Source organism: Ambystoma mexicanum, chromosome 4p, assembly GCF_040938575.1.
Source record: "Ambystoma mexicanum isolate Mex_15411 chromosome 4p, UKY_AmexF1_1, whole genome shotgun sequence".
Lineage (NCBI taxonomy): Eukaryota > Metazoa > Chordata > Amphibia > Caudata > Ambystomatidae > Ambystoma > Ambystoma mexicanum.
In genome coordinates this window covers 1,166,603,601-1,166,621,256 of record NC_090927.1, presented here as the reverse complement: position 1 = coordinate 1,166,621,256, position 17,656 = coordinate 1,166,603,601, and the positions used below count along the sequence as shown (strand labels likewise).

The following is a 17,656-nucleotide window of genomic DNA, read 5'->3' as shown; positions in this document are numbered from 1 at the left end:
TCTCGATTTGTGGATCCGCCCAAATGACCTAGGCCCTTGGTAGGGGTATGTGAGGCTGCATCCACTATTCCCCTGGTCTGGCCCCGCACTACGTTTCCCAGGGTGCATCGTTTCCTGCAATGTCCCATCTCCCGTGTTACTTCGCGTCCCTGGCATACAAGGCAGGCAAGGTTCTATTGTGGACCATAGTTAGTCAGAACAATAAGTTAGTCCATACTCACAATTTGGTAGGAGGGGGCAGTGCTGGCCCCGCAAACTGCCCTGCATTACAGTTGGGGCTGTCCCTAGCCGCGCTGTGGTCAGGTGTCACACCGGGCTGGAGCTAGGCTTGGACGAGGTTTTGCTGCCAAAAGAACGGTACTGCCCATGGTCCTGGGATGGAGACAGGTGGAGCACCATACGCAGTGCGGCGTCCATGGAGCCCTCTGATTGGACGGAGGTCAGGAAGAGTCTGTCTCATTACGAGAGCGCTAATGTTAGTTTCTGTTCTTTTTCTGGGGAATACAGACAGAGAAGGGTGGAGAGAGGAATAGGGATTCCACTGCCCATACTGAGGTGCCGTTCTGACAGAAGTGCAGACGGCATCCATACTCCAGAAACCATGCTTCGAACTTCTGAGAACTTATAAAATCGTTAAGCTCCTCCTCGAGTGAGCAGTTTTTTCAAACCTGAATAAAGGACTTTTTGTTAAGGCAAAATGTCTCCAGCCTGATATCTTCACACCCCACTATTACTGCCTCTAGTTGTAGTGGGTTCATCGCCCCCTCTGGATAGTCTAATGGTAGTTCTGGTCTAAATATGTACTCATTTGGAAGGCGCCATAGTTTTCCCTGAATCCTCCTGCTCAATATTGGCACCTCCCTCTGTACCGTACATAGCAAAAGGCTTGAATAATTTCCCTCACGTTTAGGAGTTCAATCCCAGGTGTGGAACACACTATCCTTTGGTCAGTAAATGAGATGGTAATGTTACGTTAGCTCACAATATCTCTTCCCATTATATTTACAGGTGTCCGTTGAGAAAACAACAAGGGTAGGGCTAGGTCATGCTCCCCTATAGAATGTTTAAGATCGTCTGTAAAAGGAACCAAATCCATCACCCCCGAAAATCACTGCACATTCATGGTGTTGCCCAACATTGGATATCTTACGTCCTGGACACAGGATCTAGTCGCCCCCATGTCTACAACAAAGGAGAGGGTCTTGTCACCGATCGTCACACCTATAAGTGGTTCCTCTGCCGGGATGGGGTGTAATCGATAGGATGGAACACATCAGGTCAGTCTGTATGCTGTCCTATTTGTGGGTACAATGACATTCCATTCCCTGTGAATGGGTCGCCCGCCCCCACACAAGTCACCACTCCCAATTTCCGAATGGGAGTCATTCCAATGGCGTCTGTGTGTGTCAGTGTCCCATTGCATTGCTGTGCTGTGTATGGTGACTGCATATTATTCTGCATCTGGGGTGTATGTGGTGCCTGTGAGCATGGCTGTGTGGGCACCTGAATGTGGGGTGTCTGTGTCATGGGTTGGTGTGCCTTTGGGTATGCTTATGATGTCTGCACTTGTCGTTGCGTTTGGTCCTGAGCATAGTACTCAGTCTGTTCTCCCTGATATGTGGGCTGATATTGCATCCTCCCATTCTGTTGGATTCCCCTCCCCCTGCTTCTACACACCCTGGAAATGTGGCCTATCTGTCCACATACCCAGCACTGGGGCGGTGCCCCCGTTTGCGTCCGATACCCTCCTGAACATCCCTCTTGGCCGTGCTGCATCTGGTGCCTATATCCTCTGCCCCTAGGCGAACCTCTTCCTCTGAACTCATGAAACATGTCACACCACCCTGTGAAACCTCCCCCCGTGGGTGACTGTCTGTACTGCGCATGCCCATCCGTGCTTGTTAACATTGCTCCTTCCATTGCATATTTTGACAACTTCTTCTGCTCCAACTTTACCTCTTCCTGCTTCCTTTCCTCACGCTTTTCGCATTTTCTTGCATTAGCTTACAATATTGTAATATAGGGAGTTGAATTTCGGACCACGGTTTAGCCTCCATCCCCACTAACTTCTTGAGCTGCCTTTGTACCTGCTCCGGCAGTCCTTGGCATAGTATATGATAGAATAATCCCACTGTCTTGTCCCACGGTTTGCACGTTTCAAGTCTCCATTTCTCCCGAATAACTTGAATGTACTGCAAGGTGTCTTCGTCTCCCCCCATTGTGCGTGCCATAATCGCGCTAATGTCTGAGGTGTTTTGGTACTGTACATGTAAAGCACGCCACACGGCTGCTTGGCAGTTGTTAAACAGCGAACCGTTGTGCGCCGTGTTCTGGGCGATTACTCCTGGGTAGCCGGCCCTTTTCCATACGTCGTCGGCAACCTCCCCGAGAATCGCCAAAAGTGAACTTTTCATATGCCCCACTGCTAGTGTTGTGCCTGCTGTTAGCCTTTCTACCTTGCATATCCATTTCCCCGCTCCAGCTGTCAACAAGGGTAACTTACACCTAAAGTTGTCTTTGTCAATCTGTTGCCATGTTATGTATTGAGGTCGCCCCCTCCCTTCTCCAACAATGGGCACTGTGTTAGTCTGATCTTTTCACCCTGTCTCCCGGTGTCTTTGGTGGTGGAGAACGCCCTCACCAACTATCCCCTCCTGTGTGCTGGAAGGTCCTTGAGCCTCTGTGTATATGGAGTAATGTTATCTGAGCTGCACGATATAGCCCTAGAGCGATGTGCCCTTTCTCATCCTGGTCACCCAGTAGTCCACCAGTGTCCTTGTCGACTTCCAAAATTGTGTCTTGTTCTGGGCTCTTCCCTATAGGCCAAGGGGCAAGTCGCCCCACTTCCTCGTCCTCACTCCCTACTAAGTCATCATCCGACCCGGTATTCCCACCATCGCTATCAATATTATCTTGGAAGCTTAGTCTTCTTATTACTGCACCTTCCTGCTGACCTTCTATGTCAATCATGCTCCCGCACTCCCCCCGCAAGGAGGACCCAATATTGTCTCAGTCTGACAGTCTAGTTTGAGCATTATATTTATCCACTTACCCACTCGTTCGAAACTATATTCTCCAGTCCTTCCTGTCTGTCTTCCATCCCCACATTGCTCTCTTTTATGAGTGCCTGGATCTCGCTGCACTCTCCATTTTTGCCCTCTGCTCTTTCAGCTCCCTCAGCTATTTGTCCGGTCTCTTCCTGCCCTTCCCTGTTGCTGTATGCTGGAGGTGCAAATATTGGATTTGTATACCCTGCCGCTGCCCTTAATTCCCTAGCTGGATATAATCCCTGGGCCTGCTGTTGCGCTTCGCTCTCATGTTCAGGAGGAGGAGGGGTAGGGGCCGGGGTATTTTCACCCATGGCCTCCTGTTGGTTCAGCGTCCAGTGATTCTGCACCACATCCCTCCTGGAACATTTTTCACAGTTTGAATATAGCCATTTGATTATTCAATTTCTTCCCCTTTGTATACCTTGTGTATATGTGTGTGTAATGGTTGCTGCACACATCTGGAAAAGCTCCCACCTTTTGGCCATGGTTTAGGCAGTTTACCGTCTGTGCTTTGTGGCCATTCCGGGCTATATTTACACATTTTGTCCTTATATCGCAAACGGGACCTGCAAATGTGCTGCAGGGGTAACCCTCCTCATTGCTGCCACAATACATTACTTTTAATACTTACTTGTCCCCAGATTGGGGCTTTCAACACTCCGTTGTTATCATACAAATACACTTTACTTTACGTTGACCTCAAATATTCAAATAACAGTTCAAGCCACAAAATCACAAGCCTCTCCGGCTCTCAAACAATATCCTGGGAGTGCACGCACCGCCCTTCTACACCTCTCCACCTTCTCCGGTACACCAACCAATGTTGCGCATGTGCCTTCCGAGCACCACCTCAAAACACCACAACTTCGTCAATCCTTGATAGTCAAACGTTCTGCACCTCCTCCTGCTCTCTTAGTCCTATACACACACCTCACTAGTGACGTCACCCCTAATGCATAAGCGAAAGAAACAGGATCATGGATACCCACCCACTCACAACATTGACCGAACCATTTCCCAAAGACACCAAAACCCAGAAAAATACAAACATACATCCATGATCATCTTCATGCCTCCTAACAGGGAATACCAATACTTCACGTGCTCAATCTGTGCCTACGGCGTCGCCTTGTAGATAATAAGACTTAACCAGAAGAACACCTTCCGTGATTTAAGCTAGCTTCACTTGCTAAGCCCCAAACAGGGGGATACCGTCATCCATGACCCGAGCTACAACAGCCAACGCACAGGAAATCCAATATTTGCATAACTTCTGTCATCCATACCCTTAAGTCAATTGTCTAGGCCAACTGCCGCAACTGGTTACCTCAAGATAAAATATAATGTTCCCTAACCACAAACAATTAACATCCACCTCTTTGTATTACCACCCAATACTGTACACCACCCCACACCCCACATCTGTTCAGCACTTCCCCTATTTGCCATATGACTGGGTCTATACTTGTTCTCCCCAAATCTGCCCTTCTGGGTGTCCGACGGACAGGACTTTCTCCAAGGCGGTTCCCAACGCCCTCTTCATGGGGTGCACCTTCCGTGTGATTCTCATTCTCCGTGGGTTACCTCACACCCCTCCAGGCGTTGCGACAGAAGAGACAGCTTTGTGCCAAACGAACATAGCGAACCATCTTCTGCTACTACTTTGTAATAGTATGCCAGAGGACCGGGGGCTCGTACCACAAAATCACAGCTTAGCAGAATACCCAAGGCCCATCGAACCCTCCCCTGGCAATGACAAAGGACTCAGCCATGTAGGCAAATTAGAACTGTCCTTTATTTTTCCAAACAGACACTATCATACAGGAAATATCAGAATCTCCAGCAATCACATCTCCTAGACCTGTGTCACTAGATTTTATCCCGTAGTGATGTCACAATCTCCAACCCTCCTCAAAAAATGCAAGAACCAAACCCATTGGGTAGCTCGGGTAAACTCACCTATAGAGATCCCCTATATGAGTTATTCAGTTGGTCTTCCCATGTCAGGTGGTTCCCATGTCCGGTGGATTCATCTGAGACTTCCCCAAAATCTATCTATTACATTGTTGCAGGGTCGCAGGACGACCATTGGCCCTTGCATCCTTGCACTCCCCACCCCGCAGGATTTGAGAGTCTTGATTGGCTGGAGTGGGTCTCCCCAGGGCTGGGACTCTGTTCACAGTGTACCTTTTCAAGGTAATGAGAAAGACTATGTGTCACCATTGTTGCCACTGACAAAGCCACCTACCCTGGGAGAGTGCCTGCAAGTTGCAAGGTTCGGTGGACAACACATGTATCAATCTTGTCTGCTTCGCTGGGAACAGCTCCTCTTCCCACCGTGTAAATGGTCATTGTTCGGCTGGGCTGAGTCACGTGGGTGAGGACCACAAAACAGAGCTTTTCGGTCTGTAATTAGGGTGGATTTTATTCTGTTATTTTGCAGCTGGCTCCCTGCTCCGGAAGCCAGGAATGTTCCACCCGCCATTGTCTTTGGCTTTGACCACTAGCTCTGTGCTTCACAATGTAGAGTCTGCATCTCTTCTTCCCTGTTTTGAGGCCTGTGGCTTCATGTGAATTCACTACAGTTATTGTATGATTTCCCTACATATTGTATTATTTTCTTTAGAGGTTAGTAGTACTCGAGTCCTTCCAGGTTCCTTATACATCCCTGTAGCTCCATATGGTTAGTTGCAATAAAGCGCTTGCAAGCTTGCTACGTGTGTGAATTTTGCTTTCTTGCGTTTCTGCATTTAGCTAGTGAAAAGGAAAGAATTCTGACAGTATGTATATATATATCTGTCCTCTATCTACACAACGGTGTGTGTTTATGTTCTTCGTGTATGCATGCGTGTGTCTGCGTAACTTCGTGCAGGAACCCGAGTTTACTTTGTGACTAATGTTGCTATGTCGTGTTGTCACTAGTGATGTCAGCAAGGCTGGACATTATCATTAGTCAACCTGGTCCACTGATGAGGCATCTTTATCCGCAAAGACATCAGCTGGATAGGGTTTGAATGGATACCTAAGTGAGTATCTGTTTCCATTTGTGGGATACACTGGTCCACCAGGGGGTTGGCCAAATAGCGACTGGTATCCCTCATTTCTCATCCTTCGGAAAGTAATGTGTATAGGGGACATGAGGTTCATTCCGGGGACCCTCTCTTCACTTTCCAAGCTACCAGATACACCACCATGGGCAGATAGCAACAGCTATTATAAAAGCCAGACACTTCGAGAGGTTGATTGACAATATAGCTGTACAGAAGTCTGTTTTTCCCCTGAAGAAATTCCTCATAAAAATTGTTTTTAACAGTGAATGGTTAAACATGTCGGGAATAGTATGGATATGGATGAATCAGAGTTTGAGCCGTGAGAGAATGGAAATAGCATATTTAATATCGAGTTGTAGGTAAATGTTTACAATATATATTCACATATGAGATTAATAGAACTGACCATTGTCATTTGCATAGAAAATGTATGTTGCACTGTCTAAAGTACTTGTTCCCGAACTGTAGTGTATGCAATACTGCACACTTCACGTAAAGAAAGGGGAGCATTGTTAACCCCAGATTCATGTGTTTCACAAAGAATAGGAATACAAGTAAGAAATACCAACAATAAATGTTTGGGTATTAAATTCATTGTTTAGTTAGATTTGTCACCCATGAACAAAGAGACAATCATCAAATTGAAGGTGGAATGAGGAGACGTTGCACGACCCAGACCAGACCAGAGAGCAGACTAAAGTTTGAGAGATCAACAATGGCCACTTGGAAGAAATGGCAGAAGTAGACTCTTTTGGAGGCAAACAAAGAATCCAGTTCTGCAAGGCCCCTATTTATGCTGGAGAGCTGGAACTGCAGGGGAATGCCTCTTGTTTCACGATGTTGAGGATATACAGATTCCCAAGCTCATGTGGAAGCTTGTCAGCACTCAGGATGGTTCTAGGTCACCGCTGAAGGCTTCCATGGGCAGGATCCTCAAACAAGGGTTGAGAATGGTTGTTGCCAGCGGTCCTGGGGCTGAAGCACTGATGAAGGTCTTCTGGAGATAAGCAGAGCTATGAAGGGGCGGTTGAAGAAGACAATGCTGGTCGGCTGCAATGACGAGTTCTGGGTCTTCAGCAAAATGCTTCACTTTATAGGGGCCTTGGCTCCAACGACAATCTGATAAATGTCTGCAAAATTCCTACCTTTATACAGGATACCAGCTGGAGCCACCCCCGAGCCATATTAATGGTTGAGAATATGCACCATTCAAACTGGCAGGAGATGTCCAATCATGGACAGTCTCTGAGCACCACATCTACCAAGGAATCCATGGGGCTTTCAGCAGAATTACCATCTGAGGTAATTCAGCCACAGTAATTTCCGCCGAACTTTGGCATTAAAGTGGCAGATTTACCTCCAGCATGATGCCAGATGAAAATCCTCCACTTCAAGATCAGATCAAACCTGCAATTCGGCGGGCCGTGAAAAACAGCGGCAATTCTGTGACTGCAACATAAAAAAGTGCCAGTAATGGAATTTCCATACTTTTTCCCATCACTGTCAAACTGGTAATAAGGGCCTCTTCAGTGCCCCCAAAACAGATATGCTTAGCAAGGCAAGTGAAGTAAAAGGCTTTACTTGCACCCAAAAGGCAGGGCAGGTACGAAATGACAGCAACAAGTTGGGGGATTCTATAGATGTCTATGGAGGGAAAGCAGAAAAAAGAACATATTTTTCAACATGACCCAACCATGCTGCAGTGGCAGCATGGAGAGAAATGGGCAATAGGGGACAATCTGTTGTGTGTTATATTGCACTTTATTCCTACAATTAGCGGTGTGAAGCTGAAAAGCAGGGGCAAATATTATTCGAACCAGGTGCATAATTAGCAGATGCTGAATGTACATGTATTTGTCGCCACACTAAGGCGGTCTCAACGAATGCACATTTCAAGATAATAACTACCTGTCACCAGCGGCAATACACAAGTTTGCACCAGATAGGTCTGCGGAGTATCCTAGGTGTTCCCATTTGAATGCTACATTTCTACACCTAGTGTGAAGTTGTCCTCCATACATAGATTGTGGTCTAGAGTGCTAAAATATCAGATAAAGGTGACTGGATGGGACAGAAGTATGCCACTAAAGGTGTGTTTCTTGGTGTTGATTCCACTCTCGATTCCTCTGTTGGTGCCAGAGGGGAGGATTAACCACTGTGTTATTGTGTTCGGTATGTGCTGCGGAAATGGCTTATAGTACAGCATTGGACAGATTCGGGAGATGGTTGGGAGAGTTGATCAAAACAATATCCGTAGATCTAGGGGGCAGCATGATGGCAATGATTCATTGTGTTCAGTAAGAGATATTTTTCCCCAGTTGACTACGGATGAGCCCTAATGCGGGACCTGTAGGATATCTTTGTGACAATTCCTAGTTTGCCAAGGACACGGGACGAGCTGATGTTATTTTTATACCTGGATCCTTAGCCATAACAAAAGCAGGACTTAGTGCTGCACTATATGCACATTTTCTCTATCATAGTTGTATTGGATTGCTAGATACTTACCCAGAGTAGATTTACCAGATCCCTTGCAAGAGCATGCATTTATAACATGGGGAAATTATCTTACCATGATTTGACTCTAATCACAGTGTTTTGGTGCACCTTACTTTTACTGCAGACGGCAACAAAAATTTCCCTTAGCTTTGCATCTGTCCATGCATTACCATGAATAAGTAGAGCACACAAGGAACAGACCAGCACTGAACTCATTCTTTCAAGTATTTTATAAGCGAGATTATCGAGATTCTCATATGCATGGAACAATCTTCTGAGTACCTTGCGAATAATTAGCAACCCAAACCTGTTCAGAAAGCAATCGAAAACCGCTCTGTTTGAATAAGGTTATTAGATTGCCATCATCCTGGTTACTTAAGTCGCTTTCTTTCTGCGCCCTGATGCCTGCGGGCTCTGGCACAATATAAGCATATAAAATTAAATAAATAAATAACCTTTTCAATGGTACATGAATTAAAGCTCATTGTAATCTCGTATTTTTCACTGGAGAGAAAGTGTTCTCTATTTTTTAGACTCTAAACAGGGATGCGAGTACACGTCATAGCCACTGCCCTCCCCGCGATAAAGTCCCCCCCCCCCTTAACAAACTTCACTTATACTTTACCATTTACCATTTGGCTGGAAATGCACTGCTATCTGTAACCTTGAAAAGTAACCTGTATTTGGCAGGATTGTAAGCTTTCAGTTTGCATGTGAAATTGGCCTCTTGTAAAGGGAGAAAACGCATTAAAATAGCTATCCGCGTTTGTACTGTCTGTTTAGTTATTTCACTTCTACCCTTCCCCAAGACCCTGAGCCTTTCTAATGGGTCACTTTGTGCATTATCATCTTTGCTTAAAAGTCATGCTCACCTCATCCACTAAAGGAAGTCAGCTTGCATGGAAATTGCTGTGCTCAGTTTGGCGACTTCTCTCTCTCACTCCCAGAGAATCACCCCAGCCTTCCCTCTCACAGGCAGCTTCTCTCTCACACCTCCACTCTCTGGCAGCTATCGTCACTGCAACTCAGCACGGATGCAGCCAAGCCTCAGAGCTCTTCTTTTTTCAATCTTTTTCTTACTCTCGGCCGCCAAAAAGCCCCGCCTTTCCATCTGTGTCTTATTTTTAAACCCTCTCTGTGCAAACCCACTTCATGTATATCCCCCTACATAGAGTACATGATCTCCCAGCCCCTGGTTGTGATGTCACACATCAATCAGACACATCCTCTGACATAGCCAAACCTCCTGGAAACTTCCAGAAGGCCCTATTATTTTCCACCGTCATCTCTTACCAGAGTTTTAGTTCAATGGACGCCAGAATCGATGAGTTACATTTTTTTACTCTGGCTAACAACGCTAACAGCTCGAACAATGGGCCTGCTTTGAGCAACATGATCTTGCAAATTCCAAGTTCTCTAACCCTCACGTTTCCCAACGCAAAAGCATCTTTAATACTGCATTTATGTTCTAATCTGCATTGCAGAGCCTGTGTCTGCAGTCGCACGTACACCCCCCCCAGTTTGCACCCTAAATTTGCTCTAACGATTTGCACCATGCGCTATGGACTCAGGGGTCCCATTCTAAAGGTTTATATTAGAAGGTTACATGTTAAGAGTTAGTAGGTTAATTATGTTCGAAGTGAGATATTAGTCCCTACGCTACCCCTCCTTTTTGGTTTGTATGAATCCTCAATGCCGTCTCACGCATACACTATCATATCTCTGCAAAATAAGTTTTAAAAGAGTTGTGATTCCTGGACCAGCTGAAATTTGCACCATCTCAAAATTTGCGCAACCTAAAATCACATACAGATCGAATGCCTCCTTGAACATAAGTTACAGTCTGGATAGTTAATTTTGTACGGGGGGATGAAGTTGTGTATTTTTCTCTGTTGTATCATTATCCTGCAATTTGATTACGATTGTATTGCGCACTCCGATGCTAAAGTTCACAAGTATTTTGGACTTCACAATAACATGACCACATAAACGCAAACAGGCGTAGTGCATTGCGCGGATGTATGTAACGTCACCATTTGTTGGTACTTGAAAAGGGTTGGTAGGTATAGTTCGCAGACTACCTGCTGTACAAAAATCAATAAACCCATGTTCAAAAACCAGTTTGACTCATCATGGTAGTGCAGGTAGCATGCTTTCTTGTGCATAGCTCACTGCATTATGTAAATAAGTCGACCATCTGTGTGCATCAACCTCGGAGAGAGGCACGCCAATAGGGTCAGGACAATCTGTCTTTGGCGCTTTGTAATTTGTTTCAATACGAAAATGACAAATTACAACACCGTTGGGGTGCTTTCAACAGCAGTGCTCAGAGGCACATTGCAACTATACGAAGGTACATTTTTGTAATGCTTGCCATTGTGCATCTGCAGAAGTAACGCGTATGCGTGTAGCAGACAGTTGTGCATACGGTAGGATGAACGAGGTGAATAATACAAACAACAAATGATGATGGGATGCTTTGGTGTGTGACTGAAGTGTACAAGGAATTCAAGGGTCCGGCGGTCTGCCAGAAAAATATATATTTCAGAAAATACAATATTTTCAGTCTTGATGTATTGTATTACCTACTAGACAAATACCAGTGCTAGCACTTTGTTTAAGAAGGACAGCTAGGTACAGAGAAACGAGGAAAACATTTCTTAAATGTTTTTTTTTTACATATTAATGGGAGTAGTAGCATGCACTATCGCTTACCTGAAAGGGAGTCCCCGTCTTGGGCAGATCATCTGCAGCAATATTCAGAACCGAGCCACAGCCTCCAAATCGATCATTGCCACAGCCGTATACAACCAACGGGATTTCTTAAGGAAGCAGAGTTAAGGTACACACATTTATTTATTTATTTATTATAATGGCTATACACAATGTGTTTCCATGCGCAAAACATACAGGCAACAAATGCAGATGACACCCATAGCACTTACATTGAAGAGTGGGGTTGCTGTATTGGGTCACTTGTGGCCAAGTAATCTGCAATCAATCAGACGTCAACACTGAGGTAGTTGGGCGAACAAGAGCACCATGCAGTTGCCATCAATCACTGCATACGCACAGTTTGGGTGCGGAAAACAAAAGCCAAAGGAAGTGATCCATGTTACCCTATGTTGCAGACCTTGAAGTAGGGGACAACAACTGTGCACTGGTTACCTGTGAGTGCTAGGGATACAATTTAAAAAACAAGCATTGACAAAGTCAACAACTTGTGTGTAGGCATGGGAATGGAATAGACTTGTTCTCAAGGCACTGTATAATGTTAATGCGTAGTCATAAAATGGCCACGGCAGGCAAATGGTTTTAGTACCCGGCATACTACAGAAGGTGCCTGCCAAATGAGCACATGGAGACCTTGGAAATGGCAACGGTTCTCCTCTGAACAAGAGTACCCCTGGCTCATTATTCTTAGAGAGGCACAGCTACACCCTACTGATGAGGTTCAACCAGACCGAAACACGTGTCTGGGGTTGCTGTTGGTACTCTTGTTCAGAGGAGAATTGCCTATCATTTAGGTGCTGGACTGCCCCAGGGCAGGACAAAGACTGATATGTTTGGGATATTTTTTCTCTGTGAAAGATAGTGAGCTAGAGACTCTGGGTAAGGCTCTTGTAACCATGACTCGTGTCTGGCAGAGAGTCTCCCAGAACCCCTCCTTGTTATTTGCAGTAAAACATAATCCGACATTTTCAGCAATTTACACCTAGTAGAGATCAGGCCCTCAGTCTCTAAGAGCCTTTTGTACTAAAGGTATGCTATTCAAAAAAAGTCTCGCTCATGGTTTCTCTGGCTACAGTGTTGAATTGTATATAAACGTGACCATTGATATATTGCACACCACAAAGTCATTTGTTCTTTGCGGACTAATAGCAAAACTTCTTGAAAACCACAGCTTCTAATTTATATCCACGATCTACGCAATCGGTCTACATGGTTGGGCACTTTACTTTTAATGAGACTGCCAACCTGAGTCTTCTTTCTATGCTGGGGTATATATGCCTTTTCATATAGCTACTTATCTGTGCCCTGCCTTTGAAATACACCTTTCTCGTGGCTGCCATTTCTGAAAATGTTGCTGTGTCTATGCTTGAACACAACTACCCTGGACTGAAAATATTGCCTTTCAAGTGCTGCTTGTTTATTATTCCGATTCCAGCTAGTCTGAAGAGGGTAAGGAGGATTGCTAGGGAGCCCCATGCATATTTTCATTGCTGCAGGACAAAATATCAAGCTGAGGGTTTTGATCGCGATGTGGGGGCGCCGACAAGGGATTTTGTATCCCGTAATTTCTTTGGTTCAGAGGGAGGCCCCAAAGGAGTCTGTGCCCCGGGACCCAACATTCCTTAAGATGGCCCTGTCCTATTCTGCCATTTCACCCCAGCTGTACTCAAATACCATGTTCTTTTTTTAGGATCACTCTGCCTTAGCACACTCTCAACTGGCAGTTTTTGACAGCTATAACTGCAGCGAGTACCTGTCAGAAATATCTTCGAGGGTCCGCAGCATCACCACCCTCCGAGAGGCTGGGAACAGCCCGTCGATCAAAAGCTGCCTGCCTGTGCGTAGCGAAGAGTGCTCATTGGCGCTACACGAAGCACACCATTGATTGATGCTAACCCATCCCTGGAGTAGGGACCCAGCGTGGCACATGATGATTGGCCCTGGTCCCGTTTGCCAGCACACTAAAAAGAAAACTGAACAGGAGTCCACGCTCCAGCATGACCGACAAGGAGTCAGAGCGGCCTGTCAAAGGCCTCATTTATCGACGCATGTCACGTAACACACTAGTGGAGTGCCATGCCATAGATCCAGAACCACATACCTAATCCGGGCCATCAGCCACAACATGAAATAATTCCGTAAAAATACCACTGCTCTGATCAAGATCGGTCACACTGCATGCTTCTCCCATCCCCCAGCAGCCCATTCGGATGCGAACTAGTTGTCAAGTGCACTTTGCTGAAACTAGATGTTCTTTCAGGAGTGTTGTACTAGCTAGAAATTAGTGAGCCCAGATAGCTCAGTCGGTAAAGCATCAGACTTTTAATCTGAGGTTCTAGGGTTCAAGTCCCTATTCGGACGTTCGCGCCTTGAAACACTTGTGCATATGCACGTTATAAATTCCTCCTCATCCTATCATATCCGTTAGCCATGTCGAGGCCACAGGATCTTGTTAGGAAGGGTATTGTTTAAATGTAACTGAATGCATCTTACAGTATTGATGTAACTTACCATGCTCAATGACTGAACCCCTATAATAAACATGCAGTAGAATTTCTGCTCGGAGGCCATTTTCTTGGAACGGGCATACTCGCCCCGTTTCCCTGTATGTTTCTCTACAGCTGCAAATAAAATAAACTAACAGTTGCTGCAGTTTATCACTATATTTGGATTTATTTGCTGCTTTCCAAGCGAGAATAGTCAATAGTAAATTAAGGGGTGAATGGGTATTTCTTAAGAGGTGAACAAAGGTACAACACTTTCCGTAATTGCCCATCTTCTTTGCTTAGATTTAAATTGATTTAAATCAGCTCAACTCCTGCTAAGAATCCGTGTAATGGACAGAAGAAAAAAAAAAGAAACAAACTAGCATTTGCTTTCTTTTCATGTTCAGATTTCGACTAAATAAATGGACGCTTTACCAAATTATTAGTAAATACTTTGGCAAGGTTTGGTTGAAGCTTGGTTATGTATTGCTAGGAAATCTACGCCAATTCACTAGAGAAGTGTATATAGGTTCATGGTTTATCCGGCTAAATGGACACGTTAGGTGCTGTAGCAGAGAATCTGACATGGTGTGATTTTGCCAAAAATATTAGAACTGTGCTTTTGCTCATTATCTCGGCGGTGGCTTTATGTTCTTTATACTGCGCACAACACCACCGTTGTGGTTTTACGGCGCCTAGCCTTGTCTTAATCAATATTACAAATTATTAAAATGTGAATCAATGAGTCATAAAGTTGATAGTTATACCTGTGTCGAATCCAAGGAGTTCGTCACCTCTCTTCAAGGGGGAGCACCCCCCCTTCCTTTGGGACTAAGTAGGTGAGCCAGCTACAATTAAGATCCCCTGGGTAACAGGGTAAGCGGGAACCCTATGGAGATGACTCACCCTAAGGGAACAGGAATAGCCCTGAGAGGGACCTAAGTCACCATCCCTCCCCCCCCCCCCCCGGCACTAACTAACCCTTGTGGGGTATATAGGAACTAAGGTGTATAATAACCCTAGGACGGATTTAATGGCTGGCTGTGCTTCTGACCCAAGCTTCTCTCATTCCTTATGGGAGACAGCAGAAAGACTGAGAGAACACCCTCTTGGAAGCACGTTATCTAAAGAACCAATCAGAACGACGGAGAAACAGCAAAGCCAGCAGAGTTCAAGAACGTCCCGGCCCACACAGGAGGTGATGCTTGCAGGAGTGAGAGAACACCAGTAGACACGTCCCGGGCCCAGGTGTGAGCTTGCGAGTGCAGGAAGGTCTCGCGGAGGGTAAGCAGGAACCGTCCAGCAGCGCAACACAAGGGGGAGCAGAGAACCTCACCGGACCGAGGACGGCCCCCCCCCACGAGGAAGAGCTGCCCATCGGATATCTCACACGGAGAGACCGGAAAAGAAGGGAGGCTGCAAACTGAAGCAGAGTCCATTTGCACTGTTGCATAAGAGGCTGCGTGGAGAGAGAAATGCCAGGCCAATTGCATAAGCCTCCCGAAGAGCAACACACATCACACACTGGAATGTAGTGGCTCTAGGAGCACGGGCGGTGGGTGGCATGGCCAGACAAAGAAACCCCAGGGAGGGGAGCAAGACAGAACCAAGCCCTGCAGTGGGGAAAGGACAGAAACCCAAAGTTGGGGCGGGGAACAGAGATAAGCCCCAGAGCAGGGAGTCCGAGAAAACCAAGAGTGGGGAAGGAGAAAGAGAAACGAGCCCTGGAGCAGGGAGAGCACTGAGAAACTCCAAGCTGGGGAGACGAAGAGAGACCAGCCCCAAAGGAAGGAGAGATCAGAGGAATCCCAGAGTGAGGAAAGACATCGAAACAGGCCCTGGATTGGGGAAGAACTGAGAAACCCCATTGTGGGGAGAAAGAGAGAGGCCTCAGGGTGGGGAGAATACTGAGAAGCCCCAGAGTGGGGGGAGAGGAAGAGTCAAGCCCCATGGTGAGAAAGAAACAAGGAAAAAGAGTGAGACAACCCCTGGAGTGGGGAGGATACCAAAAACTCTCCAGAGTGGGGAGAGCGAGTGAGGAGAGAAACAAGCTAACCCAGAGTGGGGAGAAAGAGACTGAAATGACCCAGATTGGGGAAAGCAAAACCGAGTAAAGTCACCCCGAAGGGAGAAAGACTGAGAAGCACCAGTTGAAAGAAAAACCAGAGAGAAGTGGCTGGAGCCCAGAACAACACTAAAGCAACACACAAACTAAATGTTTGGTACTGTGACATGGGCAAGGGCCTATGGTAAAGTGACACAGGGGTGGGGGTCAGATGCCAGAGCCCCCCCCCCCCGTCCCCCTCATTGGGCAAGGCCCAAAGTATGTCTTAGTTGTTTTAGGTTTTCTTTTGAGTAGTAGGGAGCAAGAAGATTAGAACAGGATTTCTGGACAGAGAACTTTATGTACAGCCAGCTCCTGTTGAGCACCCTTTCTGACCTTAATTTGTCTAGAGTAGGGATTAGTATAACAGATTTAGGGAAAGATCAGGTAATTAGAGTCGTAAGAGAGAATAAACCTTATGTATATCAGGCCTCCTTGTCAGCCTCCTCACTCCGATTTACCAGGTATCATACTGCAGTTCTATTTACTTGCTTGAAATCAACAGCACGTTTGATGAATCAGAATGTAGTAGGATATGTGGCATCTGCTTAGACAAACGTGCAAAGAACAAGCCAATGAGTGGAAAAAGCAAAACAGTAAAGCAAATGCACAATGCATTGTGTAGTGCGTAAAAAACACTGAAGACACCATCATTACATATTTTGGACCCCAACATGAACTGTAAACAAACAAACAAAAAAAAAACAGGTAAAGCCACTGAAGTTAGGGAATTTTTTTTTTAACTTGCGAGTAGGAAAAAGATGTAAACATTATACAATTGAAAATTATTTTGATTGTTCACTGCACACAAGACCCAGAGTAAAGACAGAACTATATAAAATCTCCTCTGTGGTGATTCAAGTACTCCCAGTCTGTAGCACTCCCTCCTTCACAGCTTGCTGGAGAGTCCTGTTCCAGCAGCAGAAACCCAACGTAAACATGCTCCACAATGCAGCTTTACAATATCGAATTTGGAATCACCCTATTTGTCTGTGCCAAGCAGCCCAAAAGCCAGACCCCACGTTTTCACTCCAAGTAGGAGTGTTATGGAAGAATATGCAGAAGGGGGTGGCTGGGTGGAACTCTCTTTATTGCAATTCCCGCAGCCTGTAGCTCAACCTCCTTCTCAGTCTGTTGGAGAGGCCTACGCCGTTAACAGGATGGTTCAGAAAGTTACTCTACAGATGCTGAATAAAGCACCAATGGAATTTCGAAGACGACCGGACACCAGAACACAAGCAACACATTAAACACTCTGATACTTCTGCTCACCTACATAACTGTGCGCTGCGTCCACACTGATGCTTCCCCGGTCTCTATGCCAAGCATAATAGCCGAAGCACTAGTGTACGTACAAGGGAGTGAGAGAGTGAGAGACAAACTAATGGAGTCACCATGAAGGGAACATGTTACTCTTTCCTTCATGTGCCTCGCCCTCTTCCCAACTTAAGGTAACACATTACACAACAAAACATTAGCAGGGCAAGCAGTGCAGCAAATGTTCGCCGATTTTAGACAAATAAGTTACGCAGCACTTCCTAGCCGAAAGAAGCATCTCACATGGAGGGAATAGTGTGTACAGAGCACATGTGGAGTAGGCCACCCGGGAACGACAAATCTCAGAAATGGGGACAGGCCATTGCAAAGCTACTGATGCTGCCTAAGATCTGCTTGAATGTGCATGACGTCTCTTGCTAAAATGAAGACCATCAATGCACCAACGGTCATTTCTCC

At 45.9% G+C, this 17,656-nt stretch overlaps 1 protein-coding gene across 2 annotated transcripts in view; it reads right to left on the bottom strand.

Annotated features, from left to right (window-relative positions):
- The window catches only part of ADAT2 (adenosine deaminase tRNA specific 2), a 235,176-nt gene that overhangs the window by 68,795 nt on the left and 148,725 nt on the right, over positions 1 to 17,656 (bottom strand). For both annotated transcript variants that reach the window (XM_069606802.1, XM_069606801.1), the window contains exon 4: positions 11,315 to 11,421. In XM_069606802.1, coding sequence (XP_069462903.1) covers positions 11,315 to 11,421 — 107 coding nt within the window. The remainder of the gene's footprint in view (positions 1 to 11,314; positions 11,422 to 17,656) is intronic.